This window comes from Pseudochaenichthys georgianus, chromosome 3, assembly GCF_902827115.2.
Source record: "Pseudochaenichthys georgianus chromosome 3, fPseGeo1.2, whole genome shotgun sequence".
Lineage (NCBI taxonomy): Eukaryota > Metazoa > Chordata > Actinopteri > Perciformes > Channichthyidae > Pseudochaenichthys > Pseudochaenichthys georgianus.
Window position 1 is genome coordinate 30,086,597 of NC_047505.1, and position 14,851 is coordinate 30,101,447.

The window sequence follows — 14,851 nt, forward strand, 5'->3', positions numbered from 1 at the left end:
TTAAAAGCAGAAATACTCAGATCTTGTACTTGAGTAAAAGTAGAAGTACTCAGATCTTGTACTTGATTAAAAGTATTTGTCAGTTACCACAGAAAACCTAAATAATCCTAGGAAATTTTGGAAAGCAATAAAATCGATATCAACCGGTGAGATCCGTAATGAGCTACCTCCGTGCCTTACCACAGCATCTGGCTCTATATCGGAGAGGGCTACTATGCTAAATTGCTTTAATGAGCATTTTGTGTCCTGTGGTTCTCTATTTGATTCTGTCCCTAACTCTGCTTCTGTGAACACTACAGTCCGTGACTCTGAACAATGTGGTCTGGAAAACCCTTTCAGTTTTACTCCTTTTACTGTTGATGTTGTTCATGAAGCCTTATCTAAGCTAGATCCTAGGAAACCGGCTGGCCCGGACAACTTAGAACCTTTCTTTTTAAAGATAGCTGCAGACTTTATTGCTCCACCTCTTACTTCTGTTTTTAAATTCTCCCTCAGCACAAATACAATTCCAAAAGTATGGAAGTCTGCTTATGTCTTGCCTTTACTGGAAGGAGGGGAGGCAACTATTTTAAATAATTATAGGCCAATCTCTAAGTTGTCAGTTCTGGCTCAGGTTCTTGAACGCCTAGTGAGTGAACAGGTAAAGGAGTTTTTATGTAAAAATGACATCCTGTCTAAACATCAGTCAGGCTTCAGAAAGAAACACAGCACCATCACTGCACAATGAAAGTGGTGAATGATATTACTAGTATTTTAGATAATAAGCAGAGTTGTGCAGCTCTGTTTATTGACCTTTCCAAAGCGTTTGACACCGTTGATCATCGCATCTTAAAGCAGAGGCTACTCAGTATTGGCATATCCAGCCTTGCAGTGGGGTGGTTTGTGAACTACCTCTCTGAAAGGTCCCAATGTGTTCATTTTGATGGACTGTCTTCTGAGTGGTTAAACATTTCTAATGGTGTACCACAAGGTTCTGTTTTAGGACCACTTTTATTCTCCATATATATTAACAGCGTAGGTGAAAATGTGGATGAAGCTACTTTACATTTGTATGCGGATGATACTGTGATGTACTGTGCAGGTCCCACCATTAAGGAGGCTGTTGTTAAATTACAGGCTGTTTTTAACACTATTCAGACTCAGTTCTCTGAATTAAAGCTTCTTTTAAATGTGGATAAAACCAAGGTAATGCTCTTTTCAAAAGCAAAAAAGACACCAGAGCCTGTTTTAGATATTGTAACTACGCAAGGAACAAAACTTGAAGTTGTTGCCTGTTACAAATACCTTGGTATCTGGCTTGTTGATTGTCTCTCTTTTAAACTTCATGTCAATAACCTGCTAAGAAAACTGAGGGTTAGGCTAGGGTTCTTTTTCAGAAACAAGTCCTGTTTCTCGCTTGAGGCCAGGAAAAGGCTAGTCACTGTGACCTTTTTACCTGTGCTGGACTATGGGGATCTGGTCTATATGAATGCACCTGCCAATTGCCTGGTCAAGTTAGATGCTGCGTATCACAGTGCACTGAGATTTGTGACAAACTGTAAAGCATTAACCCATCACTGTACCCTGTATGCAAGGGCTGGTTTGCTTTCACTAACTGTACGGAGGCTCAGTCACTGGTACATTTTTATATACAAAGCCATGTTAGGGAAACTTCCATCTTATATCTGCTCCCTGATCTCACGGCGAATTGTAAGTGGCTACTGCCTGAGATCGAATGCTGTGGTTTTATTAAATGTGCCAACTGCTAGGACTGTCTTAGGGAAGACAGCTTTTAGATGCGCAGCTCCTCTGTCTTGGAATAGTCTGCAAATTAAATGGAAACTGAACAATCTGGTGCCACTAAATGTTTTTAAAGCTCGGTTGGATGCTACTCAATCGGAAGCTGTTGGTACCTGTTTATGTGGATAATTTTGTAAATGATGCTGAATGATGTCCTTTTGTTGTTCTGTTTATGCTTTTATGTTTCATGTGGAACTGCTTGAGCAGGTCTCCCTTGGAAAAGAGATCAATGATCTCAATGGGATTTTATCTGTATAAATAAAGGTTTGAAATGAAATGAAATGAAAAGTAGAAGTACTCAGATCTTGTACTTGATTAAAAGCAGAAATACTCAGATCTTGTACTTGAGTAAAAGTAGAAGTACCAGAGTGTAGGAATAGGAATACTCTATTAGTAAAAGTACTGCATTCAAAATGTTCCTCAAGTAAAAGTAGAAAAGTATTCTCATCAAAATATAGTGAAAGTAGCGACAGTAAAAGTAGTCGTTGTGCAGATTGGTCCATTTCAGAATAATATATATGATATGTTTTATAATGATTGATCATGAAAGTGTTCTCAATGCTGGTAAAGGTGCAGCTAGTTTGAATGAATTTGTATACTGCAGGGTAGCTTGTGGATTTACTCTGATTCAACACTTGATTAGATTTCACATCATTCATCCAGATCTGTGAAGTAACTAAAGGTATTAAATACATGTAGTGGAGTAAAAGTACACCATTTACCTATGAACTGTAGAGGAGAAGAAGAACAAAGTAGCAAAACATTGAAATACTTAAATAAAGTACAAGTATCTCAAAATTGTACCCAAGTATAGTACTTGAGTTTATGAATTTAGTTACTTTACACCAGATGCCATAAAGATAGAAAGACTCAGCCTTGCACAGAGGCATGACAATAGATTTTCAAAATGCTCAACAGTGCTGCCAAAATTATAAACGGACTGCTACACAATTAAAATAAATGCTTTTATATATTTATATTAGATGTGACTCTTTAGCGTTTCTGTTATTATTAACACTGCTGCTTTAGTTGTTTTGACTGCTAAAATCCTCTGTTATTCCTCATTTTAAAGCCGATATTCCGTGGGGTCGGGAGGCTCGGGTCCTTGTCACCTTTTCCATACCTGATGAGTTTGCATCCCTGATAATACTTAGTAAGGAGGTCATAATATTTTTGACGCATGGCTGAAGTTAAGTTTCTCCAGCTCTCCCCAGGTTGGCAAAAAAATGCATCTCAAAATGCATCAGATTGATGCTTTAAAATATGGAATATTCAAAATGTTCTTCCGGGGGAGCATGCCCCCGGACCCCCCCTAGAGGGATAATATCCTTCTCATCTTTTTCACCCCTGACCCGTTTTCATGCCTGCTCCTCCAAACAGCATAATAACCAGACTGTATCATTAATTATCACTTCACCATTGACACCCACACTCTATCTCCCCCCCTCACATCCGCAACCTCGGAGTCATCTTCGACAGTCAGCTCAAATGCAACCACCACATCAATCACATCACCAGGACCGCCTTTTTCCACCTCAAAAACATTGCCCGTCTCCGCCCATCACACTCCTCCTCTGCTGCTGAAACCCTGATTCATGCATTCATCACATCACGACTCGACTACTGCAATAGCATCCTCTACGGCAGGGGTGTCAAACTCAATTTCATCGCGGGCCACATTAGCATTATGGTTGCACTCAAAGGGCCGGTTGTAACTACTACATATATAAATATATAATATATATATATAAAATAATGTATTACATTACATTATTGCCTCTGAATTGGATTATTATCGGATAGGGTAATAACTACCTACGTTTGAAAGCAGAAGTCCAGGGCAAATAATTGCAAGTCTCTTCAGTGCGCAAACGAGATGCATTGTGGGACATGTAGTTTGTGGGTAACCTACTTCTGTAAAGTGGCATGTAACCGTATAATAAACGTATTATATTCTTTGCAAGCTCTTGCGGGCCACATAAAATGAAGTCGCGGGCCGGATTTGGCCCCCGGGCCTTGAGTTTGACACCCCTGCTCTACGGCATACCATCCAACCTCCTCAATAAACTCCAACATATCCAGAACTCTGCTGCCCACCTCCTCACCCACACCCGCTCCAGAGACCACATCACTCCCGTCCTCCAGAACCTCCACTGGCTCCCCGTCCGTCAAAGAATCGACTTCAAAGTCCTCCTGATTACTCACAAAGCCCTCAACAATCAGCCCCCCCCCTACCTCACAGACCTGCTGCACCACCACACCCCTTCCCGCTGCCTCCGCTCATCAGAAGCCAACCTCCTATCCATCCCCACCGGCATCAATCACCGGACCTGGGGGGACAGAGCCTTCTCCGTCGCTGCCCCCTCCCTCTGGAACTCACTCCCACAACCCATCAGAGACTGCACTGACCTCACCACCTTCAAAAAACTTACAAAAACTCACCTCTTCAATATGGCTTTTAATGTGTGATTGTTTTTGTATTATTTGACTTTAACTATATATTTATTTGTTGTTCCTTTATTTTCTATACTATATCTGTAAAGCGTCTTTGAGCACCTGTAAAAGCGCTAACAAATTAAATCTATTATTATTATTAAAACTACAAGTACCAGTTCAAGATCCTTGACTTTAGACAAACAATTCAAGAGACAAAATGTATTTAAAGACCAATCTTTATTTGAAGGTGCCTCTTAACTTGGGATATTAGTTATACAGTAATAGTATTGACAATCTAAAAAAACTGAGCAACTCAACAGTCAACTTTATGTTTCTTATTGTCTAAAGCATTTATTATTTTCATTTTCCCCCTCTCATATTCAGTGTGGACGGATTGAGACAGCGTGGTGTCCAGAGAGCTGCAGAGACTTCAGGGAGAAACCTCCGTGTGATGGACGTCCTGTCTGTTGGTTTGGAGAGGACTGAGGGTCTTTCTTCAGCGAGGAGGACTAGGCCTGATGGAGGAGCCCATGCTGGGCAAAGCTGATAACACCTGCACAGGCCTAGTCTGTCACTTTATTTGACTACATGTGTTTACTTATACATTTAATAGGTTTACACCTTCTGTCCATATGTGCTTTTTATTTAAAACATGTTTGATTCACTTTTGGTTCACATTTCAATAAATTGTATTTGTATTTGCACTCCTTTTGTCCATTATTCTTACTGAAAATGTTAGATTACACATTCACATCTGACTGAAGATTGGCCCCATTTATTTGTGATGTTGCAAACTCTGCGGTACAAGGCACAAGCGATGTGAAGCTCATAAAGCGAGGCAAATAGAAATAATCAGCTGATGGAGTGTAGATGTGGAAATAGATGCATCCCATCAGCTGACTATGTTTTTCGCCACACTTTATAAGCCTGACTATAACCACCCCTTCTCTGAGGTACAGGCAGCATCACAAACAAATGATGGTCCTTATAGACTACACAAATATTCGGTGTGCAGACCTTTGTTTTCACAATAAAAGTAGTTTCTTAGTGAATGTCCTGTACTGGTCTTAAAATCTCATAACATCAGATTTTAATGTTCCTCTTGGATGTTCTTCTTGACCCTCAGAGAAAGAGGAGATGCTGAGTCGTGTCTTTCAGGCATGTCCTTTCCTAACAAAAATGACAGGAAACATAAAACATATTATTGCAGAACAAGTGTGTTATTTATGAAAGAGGTGTGTTTGTGTGTTATGGGGCTGTTGATATAATTATTTTTAATTGTAATCAGATTATGAATGAACAGTATGAAATTCATCAACATTGACATATATTTTATTATCAAAATAATATTTAACTGTTACAAAACGTAGTGCAACTGTAGAAGCTTGCTCTGTTGTCTCACTGAAAGAATAACTTTTACCATGTTTTTTACAGACACTATTGAGAGATAAATAGTAGCAGTTCTCACTATGTGTTAAATATCTTTGCCTTCAATACATTAAATTAGAAAGCTGACAAAGTCATATTACTTGTTAACATCTAAATGTAACCTTTTACATGGAAAAAACCCTCAACTTCACTGATGTGTAGGTGATCTAGTATTTAGTATTGTTTAATGGAATGTATATCAGTGTTTTAAAGTCAATACTTTATTTATTTAAACCAATATCTTTCTTGATTCTTTGTACAGTATGAAAAATAGAGTCTTTGTACCTGTGCTGAAGTTCACTGCTGTGAGGAGTCCAGTTCTGTCTCTCACTCTCTGGTCCAGCCTGTCTGGATCACCTGGACACTTTCAACAAACAGATATATATATATATATATATATATATATATATATATATATATATATATATATATATATGTAAAGTACCATGTGTACAAACAATATAACTGATTGTTACGTTCCCTTGTAGAGCTAGGGGTACCAAGGGAAGTAGCGACACACCAGACAGCCGGACGAGAGAAAAAGGAGAGGAAACGGAATGCCGAAGGAGTTTAAGTGATGTTTTAATGAGTCAATAAGTAAGGCGGCTCACCAGCCAAAGTACAACACAAACGTACAACAAACAACACAACTATGCTGGGTCTCACACAGAGACAGGCTGCACACATGCAGCCAGACGAGAAGGAGAGAAAGAAGGCCCTCACTGCCGTCCTCCTCCGGTCCTATATGGAAGTCCTGATTGTTAATTCGGATCACCTGGGGGGGAGGCTGCACCTGGGGACAATCAGAGGGAGAGAGAGGAAAACACACACACACGACCACACACACACACACTACGGCACGTAACACTTCCCCCCATAAAACACACCTTATACTGCTCACCAGCAGCCAACACCGGAGCAACACATGGAACACACACAAACCACTCACTGAACACAGATCCACATCGCTCTGAGCTAGGTCCACACCAACCGCTTCAGAGACGGAAACACCCACACCCACAGCACTGTCACAGACGGATGCAGAACTCAACTGCAACTCACCACTCTGTCGCATCGCAACCGGGTGCCGGTCTTTTGGCTTTTCCAGAGCCGCTGCCACCTGCTCCTTCCGAGCTACACACTCTGCCTCTAGATGACCAGGATCAAGACAAAAGAAACACTCTTTTTCTTGGGTCCTGGAAGAGAGACAGAATGAGCATGTGTGGCACGCCTGTTACGAGTTTTCCGGAAACCAACACGATGAGGAGAATCGCTCTGAGCCAAAACACCACTGTGTGATAGCTCAAGCCCTTCCTCATCCGCCATAGTGGTGGCCTGCTTTCGCTTCCAAGCTGCACAGTCTGCTATCATGTGACCTGGGTCAAGACAAAAATAACACGCTCTGTCTATCCTGGGACCTAACAATGGAACACTGGCACAGGGAACATCATTATCAGGAGCTCTCCGATAAGTGTCCCGCTGAGGAGGGTCCTGCTGAAACAAAACGCTCCTGTGTATCAGCGCACTCTCATCTGCCAGAGTGGCAGCCTGCTGAAGGGTAGTCACTCTCTGCTCATTCAGGTAGACTACCGTACGCTCCGGTACACAGTTTTTGAACTCCTCCAACAGCATCAGCTCACATACTGAAGCTATGTCATCCGCTGTACATGCTCTACAACACCTGTCAAAGAGGACTTTCTTCTCCCTCGCGAAGTCCACGTATGTTTGGCCAGAAGCTTTCTTCATGCCGCGGAAACGCTGCCTGTAGGCCTCAGGCACAAGCTCATATGCCCTGAGAATAGCACCTTTCACCTTGTCATACTCCAAACTATCCTCAACAGAAAGAGAAGAGCAAGCCTCCTGAGCCTTGCCGACTAGCTTGCACTGTACAAGTATGGCCCACACGTCTTCTGGCCAGCGCAGGGCAGCAGCAATGCGCTCAAATGCACCAAAGAACATCTCCACTTCCGACTCAAGAAAGACAGGGACCAGCTGAATGTTGCTACCGACATCAAAAGCAGCAGCAGAACCTGAAGGTGTAACGGCAGAATCACCCACCACAGCTGCTTGGAGCTCTAGCTTACGCATCTGGACAGCAGTGTCTGCCTCCAACTTCCTGATCTCCAGCTCCCTCCTGAGCTGAAACTCTCGCTCACGCTCACGCTCCTCCCTCTCACACTGGAGACGAGCCATACGCACTTTTACCCTGGCATCTAATTTAGACCCCATAGCAACGGCTACTTACAAATATTATTATTTATTTACAAACTTCCCCAGATCCTGCCTACCAAACTTTACCTACCTATCTTCTGGAGCGTGCCGGGCTCGAGGCGACTTTAAAGGCAACCATCAGCGGCCGAAACCCTGAATCGCCTGCCCCCAACAGGGAATGAATCCCCACCCAGGATTACCCCGAAAAATAAAAAAGGCAAAATAAAAAATGAGTGCCTGAAGGAAGGACTGATTCAGTCCAGCTAGACACTCCCCTGTCTAAACTGAGGAAGCTGTTCAACAGTAAATCATTTCACAGCCAATTCTACACCTATATACACTACTGCTCACCACCACACACAATATCAACACTAACCAACAACCAAATACTCACTCTTTGTCTCAAAGATTGGACGAGCCCCCATGTTACGTTCCCTTGTAGAGCTAGGGGTACCAAGGGAAGTAGCGACACACCAGACAGCCGGACGAGAGAAAAAGGAGAGGAAACGGAATGCCGAAGGAGTTTAAGTGAGGTTTTAATGCGTCAATAAGTAAGGCGGCTCACCAGCCAAAGTACAACACAAACGTACAACAAACAACACAACTATGCTGGGTCTCACACAGAGACAGGCTGCACACATGCAGCCAGACGAGAAGGAGAGAAAGAAGGCCCTCACTGCCGTCCTCCTCCGGTCCTATATGGAAGTCCTGATTGTTAATTCGGATCACCTGGGGGGAGGCTGCACCTGGGGACAATCAGAGGGAGAGAGAGGAAAACACACACACACGACCACACACACACTACGGCACGTAACACTGATTATCTTCTGTTGAACATGTTGGATTGTGTATTGTCCGAGTCAGGGTCCTTTTTATTTTACTGTAACTTTGGAAGTTGTGTAACCAATGCTTACTGTTTATTTGATATCAATTTGGTAATACAATTAATAAAAACAACAAGGTTTGGGTTTGTTCTTCAGATATGACTGACGTTAACTTGTAAGCTCAATAATGAACTCCAGCTCAACCAACCATATTGTAATATCTAAGTAATCATCTTGAAATATGACATTAATCATTGTAATATACACACATCTTATTGTGCGTTTGATTTCACATATACTACTTCGACATTAGCTAAATAGAAAATAGCTTGGATAATTTACAAATGCTTTAAAAACACAGCAGGAGCCCAAGACAATTATTAAACTTGTCATTATTTCAGTACAGTTCAATTGGTTTTATTTTCATAAACGGTTATCAACCGTTAGTGCCAAAGCAGTAGGCTATAATATATTAATTACTGCTGTAGACTACAACCACTACTTGTTTAGCAAGCATAAATTCAACAAAGCTAGCGTTAGCTGGCTAACTGACGTTATTTTGTCGCTAAACTGCACGATATAAAACGGTGGTCTTCAAAGCGGATTTAATCCTCAATCACAATAATAATATTGAAAGTAATACTGGGCAAGTAATGGGCAAAATTTACCATTGATTGACGCGCCATGTCAGCGGACTAGTAGCGACACTAACGGCCCGTCCACACTACAGCGTCGACAGCGTCAACAGCTTCAATCTGCTCATTCACTTTGAATGGGGTGACGTCACGTTGCCTCGCTTTTTCGCCGAACTGAATTGTGGGTAGCATAGCGGTCCGTCTCCGCCGTCACGCCAGAGACGCCGGAATAGCCAGCGCCAGCCAATCAAATCCCGTTTCGGAAAATCTGACAGCTCAAGCCGTAGCCAATCAAACCGTGTCTAAGCTGGGAGAGATATCCCGTCGTTCATTTCTATATTTCAAAAAAAGATGGAGGAGAAACTAATTATCGCTGTAGCAAATCACCCGGTTTTGTATGACCAGACCCTCTTCACCTACCGGGATACAAACCGGAGGAACCAGGCATGGAGGGAGGTGGCAGAGACAGTGGGTGAAACTGGTAGGTTTTCACCTGTTTGGGGAGTTTATATATATATATTGCTCCCATAAAATCCCCGGGGGTTTTTGCTTTGTATGTCGGGGGCGGGAGATTCATCTGATTGGTTGTTGGTCGCGTTGCTTGAATAAAATCCCCAAGCTTCAGACACTCCCAGCTCCAAGCTTTTTTTGAAGCTGTAGTGTGGACGCTCCTACCGTTACTGCCCCTACACACGGCTCCTCCGGTTTGTATCCCTGTATGTAAAGAGGGACTGGTCATAGAGTACCGGGTGATTCCCTACCGCCACGATAATTTTCTCCTCCATTTTTTGACATATGGGAAATAACTGCGGTCTGGCTCTCCCAACATACACGCGGTTTGATTGGCTAGTGCTTGTACTGTCAGATTTTCATACGAGGGATTTGATTGGCTGACGCCTCCGTCGAGGCGGCAAAAGTAGAACATTGCTCTACTTTTGCAGCGAGCACCGCGAGAGAAGCTACGCTTTGCTCCCACAATGCAGTTCGGCGAATCGTGACGTCACCCCATTCAAAGTGAATGGGCAGAAGCGTTGAAGCGGCAACGCACGCCGCCGTGTGTAGGGGCCGTTAGCCTCACAGTCATCCGCATCGACCTGACTGTGGCTGTGACTGTGTGACTGACGCGAGCCTCCTCGTTCTGATAGCTCCGCCCCTTCGCTTCCCTCCCCCCACATCTACAGGTGAAAATTACTTTTGCGACACATTTATCGCAAGAAGTGTAGCAAAAGTCAAGACCGCAGGTTCGTCAATTTATCTTGCCACAGAGCAGATTCGTCAAGTTGTAATGACTGATTTGAGAGGTTGTAATAACCAAGTTGCAGTTGTAATGGAAAATATATTTAAAAAATATTTATTTTTAAGTACATTTTTTTCTACAAGCTACAAAACTTTTTATTTTCTTCTGTGACTTCAAATTTGGTTCACAGTTACGTGTATATTTTATACAAGTGTAAATTTGGTTCACAGTTACGTGGATATTTTATACAAGTGTAAATTTGGTTCACAGTTACGTGGATATTTTATACAAGTGCAAATGTATGCACACAAGCTCAGATTTTTTTTCTGCAAGTACTCACATCAGGTTGTACCAGTCTATGGGTTGTACACACTCTCGCATTTTGCACCATGATATCTACCTTCATACTAAGCGCATGCCTGTTACCATCTCACTGTATGTCACCAATGTAATGTTTGTAGATCCCTTTATTACATTAATCCTCGCCATCCATAGTCTCTAAATAACTTATTTCACGTATGATATTTAGGCTCGCTGGTCTCATCATACAACGGCAATGAAAAAAGCAGCCACAACCTCTGCCGCACTGAAGGGGGCGCAAGTGAGCCCACAGGTTCTTGTTGCTACTGTTATTCTACGCAGAGACGGTAGACCATCGGTAGACGCAAACAACAAACTAGACTTTTGAAACTACAGGAAGATAAGGAGGACTTTTACAAAAAAGTAATAGAGATTGTTGTCCAGAAGGATAGCATGGACTTCATCTTCAAGTCAAGGTAAGACCACAATTGTAATGAAAATGGGATCTTACTAAGAAAGAACAATCCAATATTTAGATGTTGGTTATCCTTTTGTGGAACGGTCTGTTTAAAATGAATTGAAGCAATAGACTAAAAAAGCTTTTGAAAATAACCGAATATTTCGATTAAGGTGAAAATATAATATTTGTAAATCTGACTCTAAGAGTCAGTGCCTCACCAGCCACGAACCTCACCGCACGTCACTGTTAAGCACTGACGATCAACCTGACTGTAACACCACAGCAGGTATTTGTATCAAGTTTTTTCTGAACCCTCACAGAGATACTTGGACATGGTGTCAACTAAATGTTTTCCTTAGGACAGACAACGGACCAAATTACTTGTTATTTTGCACCATGACAGTATACAAGTATGAAATACATCATGAGGTGACATCAATGATAAGCATGCAGTGTAGCTTTATGGGTAAGATATAAAATGCCAAAATAAAAACGATTCACACAAGACAATAACATGGAATACATCATATGTGTAGCCATTGTGCAGATTGTAAACAAGTTTGCAATGTTTTTGTTATAAAACCAAAACACTGGAAATGTAGGTAATCAGTGTTTATCAAGTCACAGCTGATCAAATCAGCAGTTGTTTGGATTGCTTTTATGTGAAAACAAACACCCACTGTTCGAAAAATCACTATAAATAGTTGTAAATTGTCCATCATTATCATGGTGGAATGGACACATGCCGTTCTAGAATGGAACGTTTGATGGGCATGGTAACAGTTACTTAGGGGTGGGGCTTAGTGAAGGACAACTGCAGGGGCCTATACTACGAAGCTGGTTCAACCTAACCTGGATATGTTTGAGTTAGTCGGTTGGCCTAATCCAAAACATACACGCTCTCGCTAAACGGTCCTACGACGCGGGTTATCAAGTGGATCGCTCAAGCCAGCCGTGTCCTATCTAGTTAGGTGCGCGTTCACATGAAAGGGGTGGTATTTGGAGCATTCGACCAATCACAAACATGGAGAAGCGTACTGACAGCGCAGCGTCATACTTCCTGAATGAAAAGTATAATATTAGACATATGAAGAAGTTAAGTTAAATATCCATGACTTAAACACTTTATCCAGGATCAAAGCCACAGAGCTGCACCTGCAAGGTGAATACAGCTGGTAAAAGTGTTTGAATGCGTACATTAACAGGTTTATGATATCACTGCCCCGTCTCTAAGACACGATCTGACTTTAATTACATTTGACTCGAGAGTGTTTCGTCAACTTAATGTGTTGCTTAAAATAATACTTCTGCATACAGTATGTGACACTGTGAGTGTTGCACGGCCAGATACGGCTCAGCTGACTCAGATGAGGAAATATATGATACATTATGAAGTGATATGCCGCGGACTGTACTTAATGTTACTCTGATCCGGTTACTTATGTCGTGGCAGATATTTAAGTAAGCTTTCTTAACGCTAATGTTATAATAGTCAGATTGCTCTGAAGATGGAGGTGATATTCTATTAATGTTCACGTTCACACAGTCGGTGATTTTTGCCGGCCGTCTTTCCTGCAACGGCAGCTTTTCTGTATTTCCTTTCTCCTGTAATATGACTTGATCGCTTTAAACTCCGCACACTGAGCTCTGATTGGTCAGCAGGCAGTGCTTTCACTGAGTTGAGCTCTTAGCCTGCAACCTAACCTGGTCCCGACCAGGTTAGCCGCTAAGCATAAGTTACCATGGAGATCTAGCCTGCTAAAAAGAGAACCAGCTTCATAGGACCGGAAAGCCGGAGTTTTCCCTGAATTTAGCCGGCTAAGGGAAAATCCTGCTTCGTAGTATACCCCCCTGGTCTAAATAAGAGATAAACAAAGTAAGGGCCCTTTTCCTCCATTGAACCCCTGCTAGCCACAATAAATCAAAGAAAAATCATTTTCTGTGCTCAGGATCCATTAGATTATATATCACTCTTTATCTTTCCTTTGTAGAGGACATGTGTGTGGGTAGGGATAAACATATCCCCTTCAGTATTTCCCACTCCTCTCCTCGTCTCACCGCTGTTTGACTTCCAACCCAATCATCTTTTTTTGGGTAAAACAATTGCAGATAGGGAATGGTTCTGCAGTTTTTTTCATTAACATAAAATCATAATTTTAAGATGATTTTTTTGAGTGACAATGCATAATATCTGCATAACTAGTGTTCCTTACAAAACAATGATATAATAAAATGCACTTATATGTTTTCCTCTTGAATTTGCTTCCTATTATAAACTTCGTGTCGCTTAAACCCTTAAATTATCAATCACTGAACACTTTGAAGAATATACCAATTCCCTTGTTCATCATCTTTTAAAGTTCACCCAAACAGCGTCATCTGCTGTATAATGTTTCTATTTTTAAGCTGATTGTTCAGTTGGATGCATATTTTAGTACAATCTCATGGGCATTAGAGACAAGTGTGGCAATTTCACTGAAAGGACTGTATGTTACTGCGAACAGCAAACAAGAGAGGAACATATTTTCAAATGTTTGGTATTGTGGTACAGCAATTATGTGATTTGCCTGAGACTGTTTCAGGAGAACAGTCTCTACTGATTAAAACTTAAAAAGTCACCTTTGTGTTAAATACCCTATTCGTAACATGCACATGTAGCTCATCCGACATTTATGTTAGAATAGCTTGAACAAATTGGTGTCAGATAAGAGGCAATCCTTTGTTAATGTGCATTATGTTTATAATTCTAATGTGTTTCCTCACTTAACAGCATCCATTTGACTGGATTGTGACACAACAAAATGAAGCACTAGCCTGTACATATAACATCTCACTTACAGTATGTACCTTAATGATAGCTTCTAACAAACAGACCAATTATAGAAAAATATTGTCAGTAAAAAAAACAGTTACAATGCAATAAGTATAACGGAGTAGTTTATTTTTTCAAAGCAACATGCACCCAAAGGTGCCCTGCTAAAATGGAAGCAATAACATATCAAGTGAAATAATACATTTAATACACCTCCATTCATTTCAAACAAAGTCAAACAATGTCAAAACAAATGTGAGCACAATTAATCTCCGTAGACATTAAAGCTATACAAAATAGCTTGTGAGTCACAAGCTGTGCATACCACACATCAAACAAAAAGGGTCCTCCTACACTGTTGGTAGGCATTTAACACAAACTGATTGAAACAGGTACTAATGTCTATCATCCATATCAAAAATAGAATCAGGAAATTCTGAAGACACTTTAAAGAAAGCCTGTATCTAAGATTTTTATACAATGTACAGTAGAATGAAAAGTGCGGTTCATTTTCCATCCCACACAGGGGACACTTGTTATTTCTCTGGAAATGAATACAACTGTTTTCTTTTGCAAAGACGGACCTTTTTGCTTTTGTCAGGTTAAGTGACATAATGATACATTGTTTTTACCATTCTCACCAGTTTTGTCAAATATTTCTGTTTTAATTTAACTAACACTGCAATACTATTCATTTATATATATATATATATATATATATATATATAT

General features: G+C 41.2%; 1 protein-coding gene across 1 annotated transcript; it reads right to left on the reverse strand.

The window, feature by feature from the left end:
- Positions 1–6,240: 6,240 nt before the first annotated feature.
- LOC139433253 (uncharacterized) lies at positions 6,241–8,659 on the reverse strand. The gene is made up of 2 exons (XM_071202185.1): positions 6,706–8,659; positions 6,241–6,436 (listed from the first exon to the last, which is right to left on the reverse strand). The coding sequence occupies exon 1, from the start codon at positions 7,870–7,872 to the stop codon at positions 6,793–6,795; it is 1,080 nt and encodes a 359-aa protein (XP_071058286.1). The 5' UTR covers positions 7,873–8,659; the 3' UTR covers positions 6,241–6,436; positions 6,706–6,792.
- Between the last annotated feature and the right edge of the window lie 6,192 nt (positions 8,660–14,851).